This window comes from Papilio machaon, chromosome Z (genome assembly GCF_912999745.1).
Source record: "Papilio machaon chromosome Z, ilPapMach1.1, whole genome shotgun sequence".
Classification (NCBI taxonomy): domain Eukaryota; kingdom Metazoa; phylum Arthropoda; class Insecta; order Lepidoptera; family Papilionidae; genus Papilio; species Papilio machaon.
In genome coordinates, this window is record NC_060016.1 from 2,969,746 (window position 1) to 2,994,453 (window position 24,708).

General features: G+C 33.7%; 4 protein-coding genes across 8 annotated transcripts in view; 3 read left to right on the top strand and 1 right to left on the bottom strand.

The window, feature by feature from the left end:
• Positions 1-4,051: 4,051 nt before the first annotated feature.
• LOC106719897 (3-hydroxyacyl-CoA dehydrogenase type-2) lies at positions 4,052-8,379 on the bottom strand. Of its 2 annotated transcripts, XM_014514373.2 has the most exons (6): positions 8,177-8,379; positions 6,222-6,386; positions 5,625-5,789; positions 5,387-5,515; positions 4,643-4,751; positions 4,052-4,296 (listed from the first exon to the last, which is right to left on the bottom strand). In XM_014514373.2, exons 1-6 carry the CDS (start codon positions 8,183-8,185, stop codon positions 4,106-4,108), a joined length of 768 nt encoding a protein of 255 aa, XP_014369859.2. In that variant the 5' UTR covers positions 8,186-8,379; the 3' UTR covers positions 4,052-4,105. The 2 variants fall into 2 exon arrangements, with proteins under 2 accessions (XP_014369859.2, XP_014369858.2); XM_014514372.2 differs by lacking the exon at positions 8,177-8,379 and having other exon boundaries at positions 6,222-6,398.
• Positions 8,380-8,893: 514 nt separating this feature from the next.
• Positions 8,894-10,803, top strand: LOC106719927 (lysophospholipase-like protein 1). Its single transcript, XM_014514415.2, has 4 exons — positions 8,894-9,066; positions 9,244-9,510; positions 9,661-9,804; positions 10,192-10,803. The coding sequence occupies exons 1-4, from the start codon at positions 8,985-8,987 to the stop codon at positions 10,386-10,388; spliced, it is 690 nt and encodes a 229-aa protein (XP_014369901.2). The 5' UTR covers positions 8,894-8,984; the 3' UTR covers positions 10,389-10,803.
• An 824-nt stretch (positions 10,804-11,627) lies between these two features.
• Positions 11,628-19,258, top strand: LOC106719750. Its single transcript, XM_014514191.2, has 7 exons — positions 11,628-15,931; positions 16,015-16,174; positions 16,249-16,427; positions 16,882-17,073; positions 17,537-17,655; positions 18,055-18,199; positions 19,087-19,258. Exons 1-7 carry the CDS (start codon positions 11,628-11,630, stop codon positions 19,256-19,258), a joined length of 5,271 nt encoding a protein of 1,756 aa, XP_014369677.2.
• A 1,515-nt stretch (positions 19,259-20,773) lies between these two features.
• The window catches only part of LOC106719751 (polyhomeotic-proximal chromatin protein), a 63,005-nt gene continuing 59,070 nt past the window's right edge, over positions 20,774-24,708 (top strand). Inside the window, exons 1-2 of one of the 4 annotated variants that reach the window (XM_045686247.1) lie at positions 21,004-21,298; positions 21,390-21,471. In XM_045686247.1, the coding sequence (XP_045542203.1) occupies positions 21,454-21,471 (18 nt within the window). In that variant the 5' untranslated portion in view covers positions 21,004-21,298; positions 21,390-21,453. Of the gene's footprint in view, positions 20,941-21,003; positions 21,299-21,353; positions 21,472-24,708 lie in introns of those variants that run through there. The other 3 variants (XM_045686251.1, XM_045686254.1, XM_045686248.1) reach the window with 3 other exon arrangements.

Here is a 24,708-nt window from a genome sequence, read left to right on the forward strand (position 1 = left end):
CACAATTTTTTTGTGTTTCTGGCTGAAGTACAGATAAATATATGAATTGTATAAACGTTGTATGAAATCATGACGAATTTAGAGGAAAGCTATGATAAGGAATAAAATTATTGAAAAAAAATTTTTTTTTTTTCAATAAACTATGTTAAAATTTTGTTATATTAAAATTGAGATGATCAATGTTTACTTTTAGCAATCCTCTACATTTATTCATATTTATGTACATAAAAATAAATATTTGTTCATATACACTTTACAAAGTTCCTGGATACAAAGTTGTGGTATGTTTTATACATTATACAAAATACAAGATAGGATTTCAATTCGCGCGAACAACTCAATTTATATAGGAACAAACTTCGATGGGAGTTGTGTTTGTTCATTTCATCAGCTATTATTTTCTCGTGACATCTTTCATATTATAAGATTAACAGAATTATTTGAATAACCTGCATGCTTGATATTTCCTATCTAAAATAGAAATTATTTAGTAAATACCATTGTAAAGCTGTGATACCAACATATAAAATTTTTACAAATAATGTTACCCGAACAAAAAAATACCATGAATTTTACATTGACATGTTTATGTCTGGGTTAATTTTCATTATAACTGTTGTAAATTTTTTATAAGCTTTTAGTTTCACCTGTCCAAATGTTTGTAATCAGATCTTTTATATCAAACTAGCTTTTACCCGCGACTCCGTCCGCGCGGAATAAAAAATAGAAAACGGGATAAAAATTATCCTATGTCCGTTTCCTGGTTCTAAGCTACCTGCCCACCAATTTTCAGTCAAATCGATTCAGCCGTTCTTGAGATATAAATAGTGTAACTAACACAACTTTCTTTTATAAATATAGATTTGATCCATTTCCAGGTTACCGATTGACCTGAAATTTTAAATTCATCTAATAAAATTAATAAAGTAAAATTAATTTCATAAAATATAAACCATTCTATCTTGTGTCATTTTAAAGGTAGAGTTCCACTGGTTTGTTTGTCGCAGCTTTACAATCGTAAGTCATTTAAGACGAAGTTGATCTGTGATTGTATGGAATAGTTAGATTTGTTAGGCTGCATGTATGCTTGTGCTCTACCCTATAGCGGCATAATATAATATTTTGTATACATTATTAGGTTTTTTTTTTTTACCGCAACAGCTTTAATGAAATAAATCCCTTCGAACGGTTACAGTAACGCCATCTCTTTTCTCATTCATGAAATAAATTCTTTACAATAAGTTTGTTAAACCCATTTTAATTTAAACGTTTTGTTACCATTTTACAGTATTTTTGTACATCAGATTTATTTTTTATTTATATTATTACTAGTATTCTAAATATACAGTATTAATTGCAATGAATTTGGTCGATTAACAGATATATTTTGAATTGATTTTAAAGTAGTTTTTTTTTTTATTCGAAATATTTAGATTTTTATATAAAGAATATGTATATTATATATCATATTGGTCAAATTTATTTTATCTATGACAGAACAATGTATTATTTTTAATTCATGTTCATCACATCTTATATGTTATATACCATATTATATATATATTTATATTAAGAAACTAACTGAGATAAATCGTAGATTACAGCGTCGTGTGCCATTTAAAATTATTTACATGGTTATAAAAACAAGGGGATTGTCGGAGGGGAAATGGATACTAGCATCGTTTAGAGCGGCTGTTAGGGACACTCGCCTTTGGCCAGAAAACTTGTCACAATTTTTGTGATATGTTTAAATTTGTACAAACCTAAGACATATCTTTTTACTCGAAGTAAATCCCCAATTGACATCTCAGCAGCTTTCTCAGCTTTTTAATGTAGAATTGAATTCCTTCTAGTTTTTTCGCCGAGCGAAATGTTGGACAATATGTGTGTTTAAGATAACAATGATCATATCATTAACTATACATTAATGTTTGCTTCGTCTTTATGTCATTTTGCTTCATTACAATATCGACAATTTATTTAATTGAATAAAATTTAAATCTATGCTTGTAACTTGTACGTGTAAAACCCACTATTTACATCTTAAGATTAGATTGTAAAATACAGCGTAATATGTTGTATGTAACTTTCATGTAAGTAATATCTATATTTATGAATTAAATAATAAGTATTTTGAAACGTTAAGGCACAACGCCATGGGTGTTGTATGTGTAAGTGTACACTTTGAGTTGAATTAGTAATAAAAGGAGCGAGGATTTAGTTGTCGATGGTTATGTGCGAGCGACTGTCGCTTCGCTCAGAGCGCGCCGGGTGGCCACGTGGCGGCTACTCGGCGGCCATGTGATGGCCACCCGCCGCCGACGACGAACTCCTCGCGGCCACCATCGCCACATCATCACGACGAGTTGACGACACGATAGAGCGGGAGAATCAAACGCGTCACACACATTCCAAAATATAATAAAATAAAACCGCTGTACGCTAAGTGACGCGCGTCGACGAACGCGTTGCTATTTTGTAAGTTAGCCACTTTGTTGTTCATTAACGATAAGTTAGATTTAATGTCAATGGATGTTGTTTACTTTAGTCTCTGTATAGTATTGTATCGGTATAAGTTTGTATGAGGACGTGAACTTGAGCGAATCGACAGGCGTCCGCCTGAGGGTTCATCGTAGGATGTAAATGTTAAGTACCTAAGCGATTACTTTGCACCTAACTTCATTTCGAGAGCCGTTAGTTTTATTGATTGTACATATAGCTAGGGCGAGGTACACAGTTTCGATCAATATTATATGGTTATTGTTGATTCTGATAATATGGGGGCTGGCAAAATACCAATGCAATATCGCATTTGATGTTATAAATTTATTAAATCTATCTGATACCATAGATATATGGCTATTTATGTGTTAATATTGTATATCGGCGCGGCGTGGAGCCCGCGGCTACGACGCGCCTGCTGCCAGGGAACGAAGCCCTCGCAACTCTATATTATATTATGTAATACCCTAAGTACACCCGTTAAGTTCAGCCATTCAAGGCTCTTATTTTTGTAAGGTTGCTACCATTTTAACTGTATTAATATCGAAAAATAGATTTATTTCTCGAAAACACGCAACTTTTATACATTTTATTTGTTGCTGTAATATTTTTATTTTGAATAAAAGATACTACATTTGTTACCATTTGTTTAATTGTTATACCGATTGAATAGTGTTGCATTGTCGCCTGTGACAGTCCAGTTAGGAATGGAGCAACCGGCGTCGGTGTACCTACCCGCGAGACCTCGAGCCCATCGCGACTCACCTCACCTCTCGCCGCAACTTTTGTACATTTAAACTAATAGATAAATATAATTGTTGTCGCTATTTTATTGTCTACGTCTTGACTTCAAACCGTAGATAATGAATTAAATGTATTTCATCACAATATACATATACGTGCGTATGCGCATGCGACGGTACAATGTGTCGCACGCGCACTCTCGATGTATTTATTTTCATCATTTTTAATTATCATTGTGAGACGCACGAACGTGTGCCCTTTATTGTAGAAATAAATCATATTTTCGTTTATATTATTGCGTCTTTATTTTACCTCCAAATCGGTTACAATTAATCACCTATCTAAATAAATCTGAAAAGCATTCGTTATTTTTTTCTATAAAAAAAACTGAAACATATAACTTGTAAAATACTAGTGTGAAAGTTACAATACCTATTAAATGCCTACTTATTTAATAATAATCATAACTATATAAATAGTTACCTCATTTAAAAATTTCGTTATATGTTTTTCTATTAAATTCAAGTTTAGTGATTGAAAATTAAAGTACAATGTATTCATTTCATGATTTAAAAGTACTACTAGCGCCATCTTTTAACAATAAAAGTAAACTTTCACGTCACTAACATCGCCAAAATGGATACACGAAGACGAACTTTATTTTCCCTTTCGATGTTGATCTTTAACCACATTTTAGGTGCGCTAAAATATTTAAAATACTCATCATTGAATACAGAGCGAACAATTTTACAAAGACACAGCAATAAAAAAGAGTTTAAATTAATAAAAATTTATTACACCCTCATACATATAAAATAAACAATGATTTTTTTTATAAAACATTCAAATTTTAAATATTTTAAGGTTGCATTCTCAAAGAACCATCCAATCTTATTGTTTCACCGTTGATCATTGGATTTTGTATAATACTTTGTACCAGTAAGGCATATTCATTAGGATGTCCAAGACGAGGCGGGAAAGGCACTGAGGCTTCTAACTGCTTAATAGCAGACTCTGGTAACTGATCCATCATGGGTGTGCGAAATAAACCTGTGAATATTTAAAGATTAGTAAATAATTATTATTCAACTCTGAATTAAAAGATTACATAAATTACATTATAATTTGATATTAAGACAATGGAGAGAATTTTTTTTACAAGAATTGCCAATTAAAAACATCCTTTCAACTTTGTTGAGAAGCTAATTTTGATCACATTTAAATAAAAAATCATAATACTTGTGTTCAAAAGCTTATATAAGATATATTTACCTCAACTATGTCACTTAAAAGTAAACAAATATTTTGTTTGTTAATTTTTTGTAATAAAGTACTACATTTTAACAATAATTAAATTTTTTTATTTTATTTATTTGTACCTTAACATTGTACTAACCTGGTGCAATAGTCACAACTCTAATGCCCTGCTTAGCGAGATCTCTAGCTATTGGTAATGTCATTCCCACTACACCTGCCTTTGATGCTGCGTAAGCCGCCTGCCCAATCTAAAGTAAAGCAATCAAATATTTTCATATAGTCAAAGATCCCATTAAAGACTAAGACGGGGAATCTTAAATAAATTATATTGTGAAAAAAAAAATTATTTATTGAATGAAATAAATAACATAATAAAACAAAATTTCTAGATTAATCCAAATTCAAAATTGTTCTCACTATTAAATTATTCAAGTCGGTGACGACATCGGTTATATATATGTGAGTGTTTTAGCCGTTTCTATATAAGTTGTTCTCACTAATAGACTAAATAATCCTAAGACTAAATACTCTACCAAGTAAGTCAAAAGCAAGACTTATATGACAATTTTATCACTGGTTTAAAACTAGATGATTTAATAGGCTACCTTTGAATTACCACAGCTGAAAGATATGTAAAAAATACGACGACGACAAATACGATGTGGAGGCCTCAAGGGGTCAAGAATAGAGTGAATAGGCATTTACAGTTAGCGCCTACCATTTCTAGACTTGATCATCACTTCATCCAGTGGGATTGTGGTCAAACGCTAGCTTTTTTAATATAAAATAAAAGATAAGAATTATAGAGAGATGAAAGATGAGGATTTTTGTAAATGTGTTTTGAATGATGAAATGTGGCAATAAAACTGAAGTGCAAACATACCTGTCCATCAAATGCTGCTACACTAGCCGTATTTATTATAACTCCCCTTTGTCCATTTGCATCTGCTGCATTCTTACCAATCATACCAGCTGCCAAACGGATTACGTTAAAAGTGCCTATCAAATTAACCTGCAATTTGTTATAAAATTATATATTACCAGCTCAAAAATGTAAAAAAAAATCTAGCAAATACATGCAAATCGGATTAGTCCAATACTCAAGTTATATATTAACAGACCTCAATAGTTTGCTGGAATAGTTTGAGATCAAAGGGTTGATCTTTTTTAAAATTATAAACTCTAGCTGCAGAAGCAACTCCAGCGCAATTGACAGCCACATCGAGGCGACCAAATTTATCCATGGTTGTCTGCAAAGCATTTTGGACATCTTCTTTTGATGTAACCTTAAAATTATAATGTACATTAATAAAACCATAGTTTAAATATTTGCCTAAGAATTTTGTCTTTGATAGAGAGAGGCAAAGTAAAATTGTAAATAAGATGTAATTTCATTACACATTTTTATGATTGGAGGTTGTTTATTGAAAACTAGCTGTCGACTGCGACTCCGTTCGGATTTAAAAAAAACACCTATGTGTTCTTCCACACTATGTTTTACATCCATGCCAAATTTCATCAAGATCTAATGAGCCATTCCAGTGATACCTTCATACAAACATCCATCTAAACATTCACATTTATAATATTACTAAGATAATGTCTAGTTATCAAAGTAAGAGAATTCACCAAGGCCAGATAAATACCAGAATGTATTTGTTAGTGTCATAAAAATTGATAAAATGCAGTGTAATAAATGAAAATAACTTTGTAATTACATTGAGTGGTGCAAATGCTGCATTTTCCCCAAGTTGTTTTGCTGTTTCCTGTCCCGAGCTGGAAGGCAGGTCACAAATAACAACTCGTCCACCTTGCTTTACTATCATTTCCGCAGTAGCTCTGCCTAAGCCGGATGCTCCGCCAGTCACTAACCCAACAAGTCCCTGGAAATGCATTCATGTAAAGATTATATATCAACACTCATGGACACAAATCAAGGCGACTATTCTGCCCTGCTAAGCGCAAAAGCGGTATCTCAAAAAAAATCGTAAAATTGATTTTTATGCCATCGGATAGCTTTAAAAAATACGCATCTACTGGACTAAGCCATTTAGCACTATCTTGTTCAAAACGTATGAAAAAACCTTAAGAAAGATTTTTCTATCTCAGTTTTACCATATATCACTAAGGGTGTTAGAGGTATATTAATATTACGTAGGCAACCAGCCGCAAATTTAAATATCGCTAAAATTCTTAAATAAATACACAACTTTTGCACTGTCTCGAATTAAACCGCGTCCATATGTCAGCGAAATGGTTGAAGTTGAAGTTAAAAGAGGCAGTTTTGATATCACCTACAAAACAGGATTCGATCAAAATGCAATTACTGCTAGCATTATAGGAAAAAAAATTTTAAAAAGTCATGTCTTGCCTCCACCAAAAAAGAAAACTGCTCCGGAAGGAATTTCAAGAAACAAAAAAGAAAATATTTTGAAATCTTTTCAAAATATAATACCACAAAATAGAATGTCCTTTTGGAGAGAACTCCCTACTTTTGACTACTAAAATTCCTTCCAAAAACCGTTTGTTTTTAAATATTTTTTTATGTAATTTCAAATTTTAATAATAAAAAAACGTTATATATATACTTTAATTGTTTTTTTTTTCAAATAATACATATTTTATTCGATAGAAAATACATTCCTTTTTGTATACACACATGTTTGAGAAGAGCTAACGAAAAAGCGGTATCTCAATTTTAATTCTATAGTTTACTAAGCGGTGTAACCGTATCTCATGAATAAAGTACATTATTATACATTTTTGATAATTTAACTAATGTGATAACAAATACACCCTATATAATATATAAATAATATTTAACAAATAAAAAAAACTATACATAAAGTATATATATAACTATTTTTACATAACTTCAATTATCTCAAAACTCGCTTTCTTTGAGTTACCGCTTTTGCGCTTAGTTGGGCAGTATTACAAATATTTATATAATAAAGGTATAACTGGTAGTCCTTTACACAGAGCACACTTGGAGGAGGAAATTGTACCCTATGTTATAATGTACTATCTTTGAGTTTCTGAATATAAAATCTGCACCATGGCTCTAGGAGATTACTCCTGGAACTACAACCCCAATAGGTTCTTCCATAACTCGGGTTGGCTGTTGTGTATATCCTACCTACTCAAACAGGCGCTACTTGAATACTGACGCATGCCTATTACTACTTCTTTAGAAAACTTAGAAAATGTTAGTAGAGCTCAAAGGTCATGACAATTTTCTTTACTGTTTAAGAGTTATATTTTAACCTTCTAACACTCAGTCACACTGTGAGTTATCTTTTTAAAATAACTCAAGAATAAGAATTATTAATATACTCTTGGAGCAAGATTAATTTAGCAAGAATTTAAATTTGAAGGCTGTTGTCTTCAAATTTAACTTCTTGCTAAATTAATTAATTGAAACCGTATCTCTTTCATTGTTACTTCATAGAAATAACACTATTTTTGTAAAGAAAGCATTGTTATGTTAAAGTTAGCGTTTATGAAAATAAGCGATTAGTAAATTACACTTCTCATATTGTTAAACTTTATGTTAACCTATAAATAAATGTGGAGGTAAAGCTTATTAAGCAAAAAATTGAGCTGCTGGTTTATAACTATTGAAATTGTATTTTTACAAACTAATTAAAAGTCATATAAAATATTTCCTTACCTTAAGCATGGTTATGAAAATATCTAACAATTCGTGGACAAACTCACTCAATACTAAATCGAAGACTTGGTCGTGTTCACGTTTTATCACATAAGAAATATTTAATCATCTACGTAGATAGTATATACAATCATTTATCAAACATATTCTATGCATATTTTACATATTATCATAGTCTTATTACTTAAACTTATTGATAAGAAAAATGTTTACTTTGATAGTAAGGAAACGATTATATTTGAATCGATTATAAGTTCGTTTTGATATGATGGAATCAACTTCTGCAAAATACAGTGCATAAATATTTTAGATGCAATATTATTTTATTTATGTGACGATTAATAAACTGATTAATTTATTAGCGTGTAACCACCGTATATCAAAAGTTTGACCAATTAAAAACCCTGTCATGAGGGCTCCACAATCTCCATTGATATTGCAACACCGTACATCTACGTTAATACATCAAACGAACTAATGTCATTTAAAATAAAATTCAGTATTATCGACTAACATTAATTGACTATACATTTTTCTCCGTGGCTACAAATATTTTTCAGCATATGAAGACATCAAATTATCAGTATAATCAATCACAGCGAGACCGCGATTACATTAAAATACTCGACGACAATCAAAAATGTCAATGTCATGGAAACGAAATTTTTGTTGCCATAATAAAAAATCATTCCACATCTCAAGTATATTATGGAGGTTCAAATTTGAAGCATAAATTTTGTCTTGTATTGTTGACCTTATATTATATTTCATTTTCCACTGCATTTATACAACTATACATTAATAAGTAATGTCTAAATTAAGCGCTTTAACTTTCACTCGAAACACTGGTGCCAAACATACTGCCACTGTTATATTTTTCCATGGATCAGGTTTGTTTGTACTGTATAACCTAAAATTTTTATACTCAAAACAAAGGCTTTTTAGTTGAAATTTATTATTTGTTACCAATTATGGAAATGACAATGAACGAAATAACCTTAATTTCGCGCTCTAAAAAACTTTCCGAGGTGGAACTGTTTTACAAAATTGTACATTTTTATTTTCAGGGGCAAATGGAGAGCACATGCAAGAATGGGTAAATTTAATGACGAAAAACTTCAAATTTCCACAGATTAAAGTGATTTATCCAACAGCACCGTTACAGCCTTACACTCCAGCTGGTGGTCAACCAAGTAATGTATGGTTTGATAGAGCGGACATCAACCAAAGTGTTGCAGAGAAGTTGGATTCAGTGGAAAGAATGGGAATGCAAGTTAAAGAATTAATTAAAAGTGAAGTTGATGGTGGCATTCCTATCAATAGAATTATTGTTGGTAAGATTCCTTATTATTTAAAGTAATTAACTATATATAAGAGGTTTATTCTTCCATTTTTATTTCCATTTTTGATGTGTGAAGAGATGAACATATGAGAGGGGAACATCTTTGAAAAATTATTTAAACATATGTTTCTCGATATTCCAGGTGGATTCTCTATGGGCGGAGCACTTTCATTGTACACGGGCTACAGGTGGGAGCGCAACTTGGCTGGTGTGTTTGCATTCAGCTCCTTTCTAAACAACCAATCCGTTGTGTATCAAGACCTCAGTAAAAATTCAGGGATAAAATGTAAGTTCAAAATAGTGTTACAAGAACAGTTGACACTTAGTTACTGTGATTGTTGTTATGCTTGTTGCAAATGTGCAAATTGACAACTTTTCAGGAGAGGCTCTCAAAGTTTCAACCATATAGAAAAATATGCAGCATAGGCCATTTTACTTCAGCAAAAAAACATGTTTACATCTGTAAATGTGTGTTTTTGTTTAGTGAATGTTGTTAAATAGACTAAGATGTAGCTTTTAACATAAAAAGTATATATCATCAATTTGTTACTTCAGTCCTTATACACAGGACCTATTGATTAATTCCTAAAAGTGTCATTTATGGGTATCCCTAAAACAACTCTGGGTGTGGTATTTAGAGGTGTATATAAACATAAGAAATAATTTATTCCAGTGCCACCACTACTTCAGATTCATGGTGACAATGATGATTTAGTGGATCTGACCTGGGGAAGAAATACATACAATGAATTGAAGAAATATGGTGTCAATGGAGAGTTTCATGTAATGCCTAAATTAGGACATTCTATAAACAAGAGAGGAATGAACATAATTAGTGATTGGATTGTTAATCTACTACCTGATGTATGACAAGTTGTTAAAATATCTGTTAGGAATTATAAATAGGAAAGCTAAGCCCAAAGAGTGGTAATCTCGATAGATTAGTTGTATATTAAACAATCCAAAACTAAACTTTGTGGTGATTTTCGTTGGAAAATATGTGGATGTGTATGTAGTTGGTGTATATGGTTGATATTATGAATTGTGGCAAACAATACCAATAAGTAGAAATAGAACAGTTTTATGGGAAGTTTGGTGTAACACTAATACCAGATCGGCAACCACTATGATTCCTAAATCCCAAAAGTTATCCTAAAAGACATGTTAAAAATACTTTCTAGTTTTAAATAACTTATAGTTTTTACTTGATAACGCACACAGTTTTTCCTTTAATATTAAATACACAGATTAGTATACATTGTTGAATATAATTAGTTTAGTACCAATGGCTGTTAATATTATTGTTCAAATAAATATATTTATACATATCAAATTTACGTCTTTATATTTCTTGCCTTTTATCCTCTTATTATATTTATATACTATAAGTAGAGGTCTCCCGCGATTTCATCAGCGCACTGCGTGCATCAGCTACCTTTTCGTTCAAGTCCCAATAAAATCATCATATCGTACAAATAGATCATGTGTACGAAATATATATATATATATATATATATATATATATATATATATACTTATATATATATATACTTGATGTTTCACATATATATATATATTCTTGATGTGAAACATCTATAGGATCACTTGTAAACCGCATCTTTGGCGCGGCGACGCTTGCCGTGGCGACGGGTCGCCACACTATACTGAGGTATCATCATCAGCTCACTATACGTCCCCACCGAGGGGCTCGGAGCCTACCCCAATTTATTATTATTATCATCATTATTTTCATTATTATCATTACTATCATCACTATCATTATTATCATCATTGTCATTATCATTATCATTATTTATATATTTATTTAATTATAATATTTAATATTTTATGCATATTACTTGTACACACACGATGTTTCACATCTGCCAAGCGTCCCATGACGGCTCACATTTTTTTGGTATTACATACAGACCTTTCGATTTTTTGACATGTATAGATTTTATTTTTTAATCGATTGAAACAACGGTTACATGATGTCACTGGTCGCCACATAAGAAATTTCATTAAAACATCAACTTGACATTTTCCAACAAAACAAAAAGTCATTTATTTAATTCTATAAAGTGACCGGAAGAATATAAAGTCGAAATGCCTCCTAAAAAAGAGAAAGACCGCGGCGATGATGATAATTATTGGCGAATACTTATTGAGCAAACACCTTTAAATGAGCCTACGTGGAACGTTAAAGTAGTTATTTTTGAAACAGCTGGAGGCGAACAAGAAATCATGTATTTAAACAAATTCGAAACATTCGCTAAGGAAGAAAAAAGGTTTGTAATCAAAAATATTTGTAAATCTGAAACCATGTTCATGGTCAACCAACTTGGTGCTGAAAAGAAGGTAAAAGATGAAACCTTACGAGTTTTCGAGGAAGGTCACATGTACCTCAAAGAAAAGAAAGATATTCCCCCAGATATACTCGCGCTTATAATAAAACATCTTGTTTTAAAAATGAAACAAGAGTATCTTTCTATTCAAAAGCAAATATTTGTTGTAAGAGAAGGCATGCGAAACGAATCGTTGACAATGATAGATCGCTCTGAAATAAGAAATAATATGCCACTTCAAAGTGCCCAACCGAGTGAACCGGTCGAGCCTCCACATCCCAAAACTAAAGGCAAAAAAGATGAAACAGATGCTATAAGTACTATAGTACCGGAAGAAGGCAAAAAATATAACACATTACTTCGAGTGAGAGGAGAAGAATGGAGAGATAAAGTTTACGTAGATGACTTTCCACTTGACGGTCCTAATTTATATCTGGCCATTACCGGATTTTTGGAGCCCTATCTCTTGGAGAGCCTCATGAAAATTGGCGTTCCGCTAACAGCGGTTGTTCAAATAAGGATTGATCCCACATCCAATAAAATATCATCAGGTTATTTTACAGGAACTAAAAGAGGACATAGTGCAATTGAGTTGGCTGCAGAAAAATCTTATGAATTTTGGAAAACATTACAGGAATTACGATTAGACAATACGTCTGCTCAAAATTTTAAAGATATGGCTTTTATAGTTTTCACTCCGCCGTACGGCAGTAGTGAAACGTTGTCGAGTAGCGCTGACCGAGTGTACGACGAGCTCAGTTTCCTCATGTACGATATACAAGATTTAACGAGGCAACACGCACATTATTTAGATAACATGGATGTCAAGTGCATACCCACTGAAAGTAAGAATGTGAACATGTTAAAAACATACTGTGATCAATTAAACGAAATCCCTCTGGAATGTACCACTATTTTTTCTATAATAGATAGTATGTTACAAACTATTTGTTACTACGCTTCCTATGACAGCAAAAGCGGTACAACATCTCTGTCGACAGATTTTACAATAATGCAAAATAGTTTTAGTACTAAAAGTCCCACTAATTTTGATAAAGCCGATAATCTTATTAACAAAGTTTTTGATACTTTATCTAAGGGTGATTTTAATAAAAAAAAATACCGAATAACTTGTGGTGAAGAGTATGACAAATATAAAGATCCAGTAATTATAAACTATGGAGATTGTGCACAATGCACTACTTTTCATTTAGAACATATTAATTTGGACAATATAATTTGGTCTTCGTTAGTTAACATGCCTATTTGCAACTTGTGGCAAAATCAGGCAATTCCTTCAGAAGAGTTACAGGCGAAGGTTAACTTTCACCTCAGCGCCCTACACTCATGTTTCGACAAAAAAGAACTTGACGATTCCTTGTTCAGTAGACTAGTTCACATGTTGTCTTTTCGTAAACTTTATAATAATAGGAGTTCTTTGAAAAAAGGGAGCGTTCCGCCAACCAGTATTTCTGAATTTAAGAAAATATATTTAAAACGTAGTACTTTCGCGGAACCCTTTCCCAAAACAACGTCGTTATTCTGGACGAGCAGTGCTACTTCTCCCCCGAGCCCGACTATTGTAAAAAGTAACAGCTATACCAAAGAGTTTTCATCTGGAAGCAGCTCAGAGGAGCAACGAGTTGAGCTTCTGTTTGATTGTCCCGATTTAAGCGAACTAGTATCTGCACTTGAAATAACAAACGATAAGCCTGTAAATCATTTAATTGACGAATATGATTTTTTCGAAGATTTTTCTGGAATTAATGCCTTACAAGTATTACTCAAAGCGTTTACCAAATTTAATTGCTTAAACTATAAATATTGTGAAGTAACTGATGATTTTGTTATGATGTTTTATAATAATCATGATAGTGATGGAATTTCTCGAGAAGAATGGCGTTGTCATTTACCAACCCCCGTGTGTTTGCAAGACTTTTTTGATTTCGTACTTGAGGAGGAATATCAATGGATTCAAGACGAAGAAAAACTGTACGATGAAAGCACTCTGTTGAAAACTAAATTAGAATGGAAAGAGTCCTTAGATAAAGTCCCAGCAAAAAATTGTGTTGAAAATATTGATGATATAGATTCTGAGCTCTTAATTACAGGGTCTCTGAAATATCAAGAAAGAATACAAAATGATAGTCTCGAGGAAGAGGATTTAGAACAAAGTAACTTATTGCCTAAAATGATAGTTTCATCGACTTCCAGTCCAGATTCCAAAAGTAGCCGCAAAACAAAATCTACACAAGAAAACAAAAAGAAAGGTGTCGATGTGACATCTGATGCTGATAATGTTTCGGAATATAATTCGTACCTAAAAAGATTTTCCGGCTATAACTTAGGAGAAAGAAGAGTTGAAGTATTCGGAAAAGATTCGATTTTTTTTTCTAAAGACGGTACAAAAATATGCAGTTTTTACACTATTATTATACCAATGAATTTGGAGTATTTAGTTTTAAATGTGGTTCCGGGTAACGAAAATAATGAATTTTGGATGCAAAAAAAAATAGGGGATGTTGTTCCTACCAATACCGATAATGTTGATGAATCCTTTAGAATTATAAGTAAAGATCAAGTAACATACTATCTAAAGAAAAATTGGCATGAACCACCTATACCTGTTGTAACTTCACTTTGTAGCCAAAGTAAAACAAAACAAAATGTAAACTCAAGTAAGAGCAAAGTTAAAACATCCAGTTCAGTTAACACTTTAATATGTGATTCAAAATTATACCATACTTTCGTAATAACGTGGCCCAACGGTCTTATAATAGAGAGTGTAAATGAAGATAATTCACCCAAAGTTAATCATATCAAACAATTTTATGTAAGTCATGTAACAAATATCAATGAAGACATGCGTTGTATCACTCTAGATGGTGAAGTGGTTATTTTTAAAAAATCTGGTATTATAGAAATATACAGACCGGACGCCACCTATATTAAAATAATCAAATGTGCAAAAAGAATTGTACATCAAGAAATTACAGAGGAAATTCGCAGCGCCAGTAGTTCGGAGAAAAATAAAAAAGTCAAGGGTAAATCCGCAACCGCAAAAGACAAGCTAGGTAAATCCGCATCAAAGTCTTCGAAAAGTGTTATTGAACAGAATGAAACTTCGGTCGGCACGCCACAATACGAGTTATTTATTGATGAATTCGAAATAACGGATTCTACTGGCTTAAAGGAGAAGTGGGTAAACAATCACCTCATAAGCGCAGAAAAGCTACTAGTAAGGACGGCCACGGACTATAATTTGGGTGAAGTGTTTTCTCGGCGAATGGATGGCACTAATACTTTGCTCAATAAAGATGGGATGTTCGTTGCAACATTCCATGACAACACCAGAATTATTACGACATACTCAATTGATGATGAAGAAATTTATCCTGAGGTCGATTCTACTGATTTATTGAATTCGCGTGTTATATTTGAAAATGATAAGACACCAAAAGATATTGTTGAATCGCCAAAAAGTAAAGAAAGTTTAGCATCACATGATAGTTCAACAAGCAACACTTTAAGTGAAAATGTGAGAGAAGAGGAAATAGAAATGAGAATGGACGGTTATGTATCAATTCATATGACTCATACAATAGAGAACGCCAACTTTGCTACCGTCACTGTTAATAAAGCTAATGGCGATATTACTGTTGATTCGCCAAATAAAACTTCTCTTGTCTTAGATGCAAATGGGAAATACGATTTTTTGCTTGATACATCAACAAATGCCAATTTCGACGGTGCATGTTTAAATATTAACTTTGAAGCTTGCAATCAGTGTGAATCTACTACCACATGTACGGTCAACATAAACAATGTGACAAACGTAAGCGATATTGAACAAACATGGCTATCTATGAAGGATTCTTTCGGTAAAAATATAGTTGTTGACGTGGAAGGTGCAATCAATATTGTGACTGATCCGATAAAAGACGAAGTTGAACAAAACAAAGATGAAAAAGTACCATATAAACCTACCGCGTCCTGCCTTACGTTACTGGGAAAGTGTAGGGAAATGTATGATGCAAAGGCCCTAAGATTTTTTGTATTTAGGAGGTTAGTATGAAACTATACAAAATTTAAACAAATCCGTCAAAAAACGTCTAGTAATTAATAAACAAATAATTATCTTATCGCAGGGATATGAGTTGTTCTGAGCTGGTTCATCGTTCACTTATGGAACAATATAAGAATCATTGCCGTTGGCAGCCTTGGTGTTCAATCAATGAGTATGATACTTTTGGAGATCATCGCAGAATTCTATCAATACTTACGCCATTACAACTCACTGAAACAGAAGTACGAATATCATTTTACTTTTTCTAAACTTGTATGAGGTCTTTAGATGCCTATAACATTTATTGTAATTATAGAAATGGTTAATGCGGTCTAAATACTGTGATAAGCCAAAGAATCTTAAGTTTAAAGACTTAAAAGAAGACACGGGCAAAGGTTTTTATCATTGGATGCGTCCGTATGGAAGATTTCAACCCGAGCCGAAGAGTATTGAAGAGTTTAAATTACCAAGACTACCTAGAGCATATGTTTTAAGGTAAATTTAGCATATTCACCTTTAGAGGGCGCCAGCAGTCTTGTTGACTTGATCAAGACCATCGATTAACTTTGACTTTCGAACTAAACACCATCGACCATTTACATGACTTTACATGACTTTGCATGACGGTCAAACGGCAAAAACTGAAAATACTTCACTGATGTCAATAGTTTTTTTACCAATGGAAAGGTTTTTTATTACCTACATATTAACTAATAATAAATAAATACTATTTATCAACCTATGCGAGCTTAGGTAGAGCACGTACATGTGCTAAGCACATACAAATAATAAGCAATTAAAAAAAAACTGTTTCTGAAAATATTTTACTGTGATAGATACATTTGCATTTAATTATCATAATGGAATGGCTATTTTATTGTTTTTTTTAATCATCGTAAACTTATTAACCGTTTTGCTGATTTAACTAACAAAAAGTAATTATGCGAAGGACACTAGAGTTATTGTGGGACGAAGAGTCGAGGAACGATATGAAAGGGGGTAAAGAGATGGTGAAGGCTGTGTTAAAATACCGGCGTATGATGCAATCTGAATCGGAAGCTATACTACAAGTGCCTATCCGAGACCCAAGAACTGAGGACGAGAAAAAAACTGATGAAAAATTGCAAGAAATAGCTCACAGGTTTGTCATCTATTCACCCAGGGTTTAAGAGTCCTCTGATAAACGATGTTCTTTGATCAAGCCTTGTCGTTCAGGGTACTCCCGCCCACTTTGACCATATATCTTTATCTTTATAAGTTATAAATTAAAAAATGGGTAATAGCTGATGTTCTAGTTGATGAGTTATTAAAAACAATGCAATGATCGTTTGAAATATCCCCTCAAATTTCTTTGTGAGGTGGCAAACGTGCAAACAGTAACCTGAATTCGACTCAATAGCGAAGCGACTGCTACTCTTTGACATCTGCAATTGTAGATACGGTGCCTTCATTTAATCGCCGTATTCACAGAAAAGGAATATTTCGTTTTCCTATTCATCCCCTCCTCTGTCAAATACAGTTTACTTTCTCATTCTTTTCTTTAAGGAAAGGGCGGGAAGGGAAAGAGGAGTAAAATTGATTATGTGTTAACATGTTTTGTGTAGGATCTACTTAGACTTGAAGAACGAGCTCTCTGACAACATACATAGCAGTGCTCGACCGACGATAACAACTGAAAGTCAGAAACTTCCTCAACCGCCGATATTTGCTAAGACTGGAGAAGGTAAGTTTTACATTGTCCGTGAGTATCCGATTGTCGACATGCTTGTACAAAAACGTTATCATCACAGTCGCTTTGAAAAAACCGAGATAACAATATATTTGTAAACGAAATGTTGATATATGTAGTACGCCTAGTTTATGAACGCGCTTATAATTCAAGAAGAATAAGATTAACTATGAATAATAACTAGAACATTACGTACATTAGTAGGTACATCTGCAATCTAACAGTGAACATCTTGAAATTTTGTTTTTATCTTAAATTTACAATACATACTCAAAATAAATTCCGTTCAATCATAACTATTCTAAAGGAGCTTGTAAAAAGTATGAACTTTTGTTTTTATTTTTGATTGTACATATTTGTAATTTTTTTTTGCTAATATATGGGTAATTTTAGTGGCATGCGAAGAATTGAAAAGAGCTTGGCAAGAGAAGCAAGACGAATATGTCAGAGCGGTAGAAGAGATATCGAGACCGAATGAAAACTTGCAGCGATACTGGCGTAGGCGGAGAGAAGAAGCCAAGGAAGAGGAGTTCTTCAAGTATAGTCTTCTTTCACAGTTTCTTTAGTGTAAACCCGAGACTTACGCTCATTCGCTTAATCATTTATGCTTAAGCATGATAGTTTAAACTTTGAAGGTATGACCAATAGGTACAGTTTTGCCACATCGCTAGTACGTGCCTGTGGCTATAACCTATAGCTTATACATCTATGGTTAAAACCTAATGTGTGGGGGCTACATTAGGGATAGCTTTATTGATCGAATTTCATTAATTCTAACTGACTTGTATGGGTTAGCTTCGGTTTTTTGTTTTGACAAGTGCTGATATATTAAAGTTTACTACGAAACTGCGAACCAAGACCTGTATTGAGGAATTTTAAAAATTTTTATTTAATTTTTCATTTATATTTCACGTCGGCACTTTGTCAATTCTCGAATCGACGAATGAAACAGGGACAATAAACAGCTTTAGTCTAATCACCGATAGCTCGTGAGATCGAAATTGGTTTATTCTTAACAGTCGCAAATAAAGTTTGTGTCACCTCTTGTCACTTACATATTCGAAGTTTTGTTTCCATTTTTTCAAAATAGTTATTGGATAATTGCCTACTTGAGGCCACATTTAACTATTATAGTTTTGTGTAGTTTATAGTAATAAAGGACGATTTATATTGCGTCAATCACTGCAGGCTGGGGACCAAGATTATGATTTATCCTTTTTCTCCCTTTATCTCAATAGTTTTCTACAGTCAAAGAGTGTATACTCGTACCTTCCTTAAAGGCCGGCAACGCATCTGCGATTCCTCTGGCGTTGCGGATGTCTATGGGCGTCGGATCAAATAACTTTCGATCCGTTGTTCGTTTGCCCCCTTCTCCTATAAAAAACAGTCTTTATTGTTATTGTTAGGTACTTATTATTTTTTCAGGCAACTATTACGCGAGGAATCTATCCCTCCTTACTTCCGTAACATGCTGGGAGGTGCGGCATGGTGGGAAGTGAACAACATGGCCGGCGAGGCGGTCACCAGGGCTGGACATAGTCGATGCGAGTGCTCGCGTCCAACATCAAACAACAAAAATAGTGCAAATACCTCTTAGCATTCTCACAATAAAGCTTATCCATAAACAAGCTAGATAGTATTATTTACAGCTATTCTGTGATAAGACTCAATGTCATGTTTTAAGCGAGAAATGAATCAATAACAAATATTTGCTGCTAGAAACAACAAAGACCACAAAGTATTTGACATCAGTTAGAATTATACCTATTAATAATAATATTCCTTACGAACGAATCCGAAAGTAAATTTAAACAAACAGTGACTATCGTTGTGAGCATTAAAATGAAAATCTTGTTCGTAAGAGTGTTCACATGAGTGATAAGATTTTACTGTATGTTTCGACTGCAGTGATCCTTGAATTAATATTTTTGTCTCTGTTTTGCCAAAGAGAATGTAAGGGATTCCAATATGTATTAATACAAGTGTCGCCTCAGTAAAGTTGTAGGGTAACAGTATTATAAATTATCGGGTCAATAGGTTAATTTTAATAGGTCAATAGGTTAATTTTAATATAATCAAGGAAATATACTATTTTGAATCGATTTAATGTTCATTTATAATACTTTCTAGATTTACTTTACAACTTTTATGTACCGTTAATATTCTTCGATGGTCGACTACGTGTCAAATGTATTGTGACTTTTTCTCAACCACTCCATTACTCCTCAGTCATCTTGCGAATCCACCCTTCAAATGTAATGGTTCAAATTTGATTCTGATTGGTACAACGGGCAATTATGGTATATGTAAATTGTATTTACGATTGGCAAATCACTTCTTTTTGTAAATTAGGGAGGGTCTTGTTTGTCGTAATGAGTATGTCAACAATTGCTGCCATGGCTTGTGTCGGAGAGAGTTCGTAAAACCCCATCCTTTTTTATAAACTGTTGTTTCAATTTTTCTTTCAAGTATATTCTATGGTTTAAAATAGCGAAGTTGTCCTCATTAGTAGACTGCACCTTGGTGACTTTCAAGATTTGATCTTGAAATGTTGATACTTTTTTATTCTTGATTACGCAGGTGCAGGTACTACGGATGCTTCGTTCATATACTGTAGCTTATACCTCTGAGGATTCTCTGAATGCTATCTCAAAGCAAAGCCGATTTCGTTGCTCTTAAAGGTATATGTCATATTATAGGTATATATGTTAATTCGACTAAGGTAGCATTGGAAGATGGTGTTCAGATGAGGAAAAGGACAGCAATTCCGGGATTTGTGCAGCTAGAATAGACTGCCCTATTTATGGCAAACGTTCAGTTTGAGGGGGAGTGCTGCAGGAGCGCGGACCGGGCTCGGCTGGTCTAGGTTAACGGCCCCGGATCCATCCGCAGGCGTCTAATCGCATGCTGCCGATTGGTGTCTCTATACAAAGCGGTGTGGCCTCGCACACCAATTTATGTTTGAAACGAATGACAGAACTGACTGGCGAATTCCTCTCTCGTTTTCCCCACCGCGTTGCGACCGCGGCGCCGCCTCCGCGATTGGTCCCCTACCCGACCAATGTGCGCGGCGTTGGCTCTCGCCCTACGCACGAAAGGGATCGCGTCACGATGCATCGCCTCCAGTCCGTCCCTGGCCCTTGCTAAGGATTGTGTTGTTGATGTGATTTGCATGTGTGGCCGGTTGTTTGTCAACAAAAAGCTATTGTTATTTGTGTGTGCATATCCATATTTATCGGATTCGACAGACGAGGTGTGACTGAAACTCGAAATCTTCACGTAAGTGATTGATTGTTGCTAATGAAATTAATATTTCCCCGGGTGATAACAGATGGCGCTACTTCTATATCAGTCGAATCGTGTCATTGAACCGGGCCGGTGCGGCGCGGCGTGCCTGCGCAGCGGGGCGCGACAGTCTTTATCGGTCCATGGTCTTGTTTATTTGCACACAAATTGGCGGTTACGTGCTCAAGTGGCGTCTGATCGCTGCGACGATTGACGCCCGATTGCAGAATCACGGTCTGATCTCAATGAAAGTATTGGCCTTGTGAGTTCATACTACATCCGCGCGGGCATGCTGTGTACGCAGGCAGCGCTTACGTAAGCCGAGCTATCACATCTTTCGCCTTGACTGAAAGTGAGACTGGAGAATTGTTTACTAAAACAGTACAAATAGCAGAGTGAAACAAAGTTGACCTTTCATTGGGTCAAACTATTTCTGTGCCTAGGTACCTACATAGTTTGCCGATATATCCGCCATCGATGCTACACTCCGCTGTTAAAAATTGAATAATGAAGCAAAGTAATAAGGTACCTACATTGTAACTATTGAGTTATATTCAATATCTTTATTAAAATGTTATTTTGGAACTTTACCTGAGTCTAATAAGCCTATCAATAATATAGTCTTTATTTTGAAATTTTATGTTGGATTTTTATTATCACATTCTACCAAAAGAATCAGCTTTTTGTTAAAAATTATATACGAATTATATTGATCTAAACAATGAACCTTTTATGTGATAACTATGACATCCATACAAGAAACTTATAGACTGCTGAAGAATTTATTTGTTTTATGAGATATCCTTAACGATTAAGAGGAACCAAGAAAAAATTGGTACAATAGTATTGAGTAAACAATTGTTTACATGTCTAGAGCGCATGTCTGGCAGAACTTGGCTTTGTTCTGGCTTTGTACATTACCACATATGACGAAAACAATATCTTTACCTCGTCACAATAATACAAGCAAACATTGTATATTTAATAATTACCAAAAAAAAAAAATTACAGGTAAATTTCTAAAGATAAACACACTAATAGTCACAATATGTGATGAAATTATTTGTACCGCTAACCAAAAACAAGATTTAATAGCAAAGACAAACAAGTTTTATATTAGAATCACTTTCATTTTCAATTTTATACAACTTGTGGGCTTCCACTGCCGGAGCAACGATACAAAACTATTTTGTTGTCTATGTTTTTTCAAAGAGAACGAGAGGGACGACAACATTTTTTTGCGTTAGTGTTCGGTAGTGAAAATCCACGGTAATATGAATAAGCCAGCATCATCGAAGTAGACTGCAATGGCGGGAAGTCCACATACAGATTAAAATTCAATACAAATATTACCAAAATTTCTTATTAGGCTGTACCCAAGACTTTATCTGCGTGATATACTGTGGGTAGCATTTTTATAGACTTGGGCTAATATCATATCAAAACATTCACATAAACCTCCCATATTCTGACAAAAAGCAAGACAGACAGACGGAGACAGAGCTACTTTCGCATTTATAATATAAGCTAAAATCTTATATAATTAATTTGATTTCGGAACTGATGTGTATATTCGTTAACACACATATATGTCTAACTTGACATTTCTTATTACCTCTTATTCGGAAACTACGGTAATACATAAAGCACACGCGACGATATAGATGCACTTTAATCAATTTAAAAGAACGCCATGACTTCACGTTATTGTACTCACACTTATGCACAACACACACACACATGCACAAAAATTCTATTCACACCTGTACACATATTGTTAGACTTTCTACAAATGTTGGAATGAATTTGAATACTTCAATTCAAATAAGTGCATCTAAAAATTTTACCGTGAAATTCCACTGCGGTAACATTTTTACTAAAACATCTTTACGGTGAAAATCCGAAAATGTTTATGTTATACAATTTGTTGCATAATTCTTTTATATGATATCTTCTAATTAGAAGCTCTTAGCAATAAAACCATCATTCGTTCAATTTTCCTCCCTTGTAAGTTTCTTGTTCTCTCGTGCCTGTTTGTGACCTAGTTATTTTAGTTTGAATTGATACGATGTATATAGTAACTGTGAAAATAAAAATAAAATCTTTTATTTCACGACTGCCCCCATCTTTTGTCAGTAAAAATAGATATTTTGCCTTCAACGTTGATTTTTCTTACTTACTTTTTTTGCCGTATTGATTACTATCTTTGCGCTATATTTTTAGCATGACGGGGATATCTTACTGGATTCAATACCCTGTTACAAAAGGACGGCTATAAATAATGCGGGGGTCGAAAACGTAGGGTTCTCGTTCTATTTCACAGTTTAACCACTACTAAATATAATTCTTTTTTCATTACGATAAATGCAAAATATCTTTCGTACATGTTACCTAGTTATTTCTGGACGAGCTGTACAAAATAAGACGTCGTTCATTGAATGCGAATGGCACCTAAAACTGGTCCCCCAACAAGATATTTCTCTTTAGTCACTAGTCATTATTATTTCTGTACAGTTCTGTCACATGCATGTAAGTGTTTGCCTGTACATTGCACGTCTCTATGGGTTACTGCAGTGAAATTTGTACTGATGCATAGAACTCGTGTGCTGAAGCTCACGGTACTAAGCAGACAAATGCGGGTTGCAGTCGGTGTTAGAGGGAGGAGGTGTCATCGGCAAACCTTCTGCGTGCGGCTAATATTGTTGTTATTGTTTCTTCAAAGGGAATGTGAACAATATATGTGAATCCAAGTTTCACATTCAATAATGAGGTTATATAAAATGTAATGTGGATGATAATATTATGAAGTAATGTATTCATGTTTATAATATAAATAATAAACAAGTTTGTCAGTAATATATTCACCTTCGTCTCGAACTACCCACGTCAAATCGGCGGAATAGACGCAACATTTCCAACTGATTTGTTTCTGTAACAAACGTTCTTTGACAACTTCGCCATATTCACCCCAAGAAATGTTAAAATATGCAGAATCTTTCATTATAACGTAGTCTATATGGCGCCTAGTTTGTTTTTCAGATATTATATGTTGATAAAATCTCTTATTTAGCAAATTAATATGAAAGAATGAAAAGATTGCTGTTCTTATAATTGCGAAAACTTTCTTATTAGCGTACAAGAGTAGTTTTAATTCATGTTCCATTTCACACGTGTCATCAACAAAGATTGCCACGATGATGGGTCCTGTGCTACCCACAGCTTGCGGAAGGCCTGCAAACTGCCACGCTGCGTCGATCTGTCCATAAATAGCCTAAAATACATTCTTGAGATGGTATTAAAGCTGGCACGGATTCTTATTGAAATAATGTAAACTATTTGCTCAAAATATTTTATAGTAAGACTATATTATTGACAATTCAACGAATAATGATCGAAAGTTCTAGAAGCTTAACACCTGATATTCAACATTTAATCACGTTCTTTGAAAACAAGTTACAAGAAAATACTTTGTTGTAGTACTTTGTGTTTTGTCAACAGCCACTAATTGTGTTGTGCTATATCATTATTAAAGTAGAATTCCACAGCCTTGAAACGACAGTCTCTGTTTTGTCAAAGAGAACGAAAGGGATCACAATATGTATTAATACAAGTCTCATAGCAGTGGAATTTTACGGTTAGGACTGACATGATTCTGCTTATTCGGTGTCAATATAACGTAACATGAGTCATAACGTGCCTATCAAAAGTTCGCAGGGCTATCGACTGTCATTTCCTTCCCTGTTTCGTTTGCTCGAGAGTGGA

What these genes read in the sequence shown, in the direction of transcription:
- LOC106719897 (XM_014514372.2), bottom strand. Translation starts at nt 6,398, where the DNA reads ATGCATTTCCAGGGACTTGTTGGGTTAGTGACTGGCGGAGCATCCGGC. An exon ending in CAGCATTTGCACCACTCAAT is followed by an intron (nt 5,790 to 6,221) that starts GTAATTACAAAG and finishes TATAATTTTAAG; the next exon opens with GTTACATCAAAAGAAGATGT. An exon ending in TAGCAGCATTTGATGGACAG is followed by an intron (nt 4,752 to 5,386) that starts GTATGTTTGCAC and finishes GCTTTACTTTAG; the next exon opens with ATTGGGCAGGCGGCTTACGC.
- LOC106719927 (XM_014514415.2), top strand. Translation starts at nt 8,985, where the DNA reads ATGTCTAAATTAAGCGCTTTAACTTTCACTCGAAACACTGGTGCCAAA. An exon ending in TATATTTTTCCATGGATCAG is followed by an intron (nt 9,067 to 9,243) that starts GTTTGTTTGTAC and finishes TTTTATTTTCAG; the next exon opens with GGGCAAATGGAGAGCACATG. An exon ending in TATCAATAGAATTATTGTTG is followed by an intron (nt 9,511 to 9,660) that starts GTAAGATTCCTT and finishes TCGATATTCCAG; the next exon opens with GTGGATTCTCTATGGGCGGA.
- LOC106719750 (XM_014514191.2), top strand. Translation starts at nt 11,628, where the DNA reads ATGCCTCCTAAAAAAGAGAAAGACCGCGGCGATGATGATAATTATTGG. An exon ending in CCTAGAGCATATGTTTTAAG is followed by an intron (nt 16,428 to 16,881) that starts GTAAATTTAGCA and finishes AATTATGCGAAG; the next exon opens with GACACTAGAGTTATTGTGGG. An exon ending in AAGGAAGAGGAGTTCTTCAA is followed by an intron (nt 18,200 to 19,086) that starts GTATAGTCTTCT and finishes TTATTTTTTCAG; the next exon opens with GCAACTATTACGCGAGGAAT.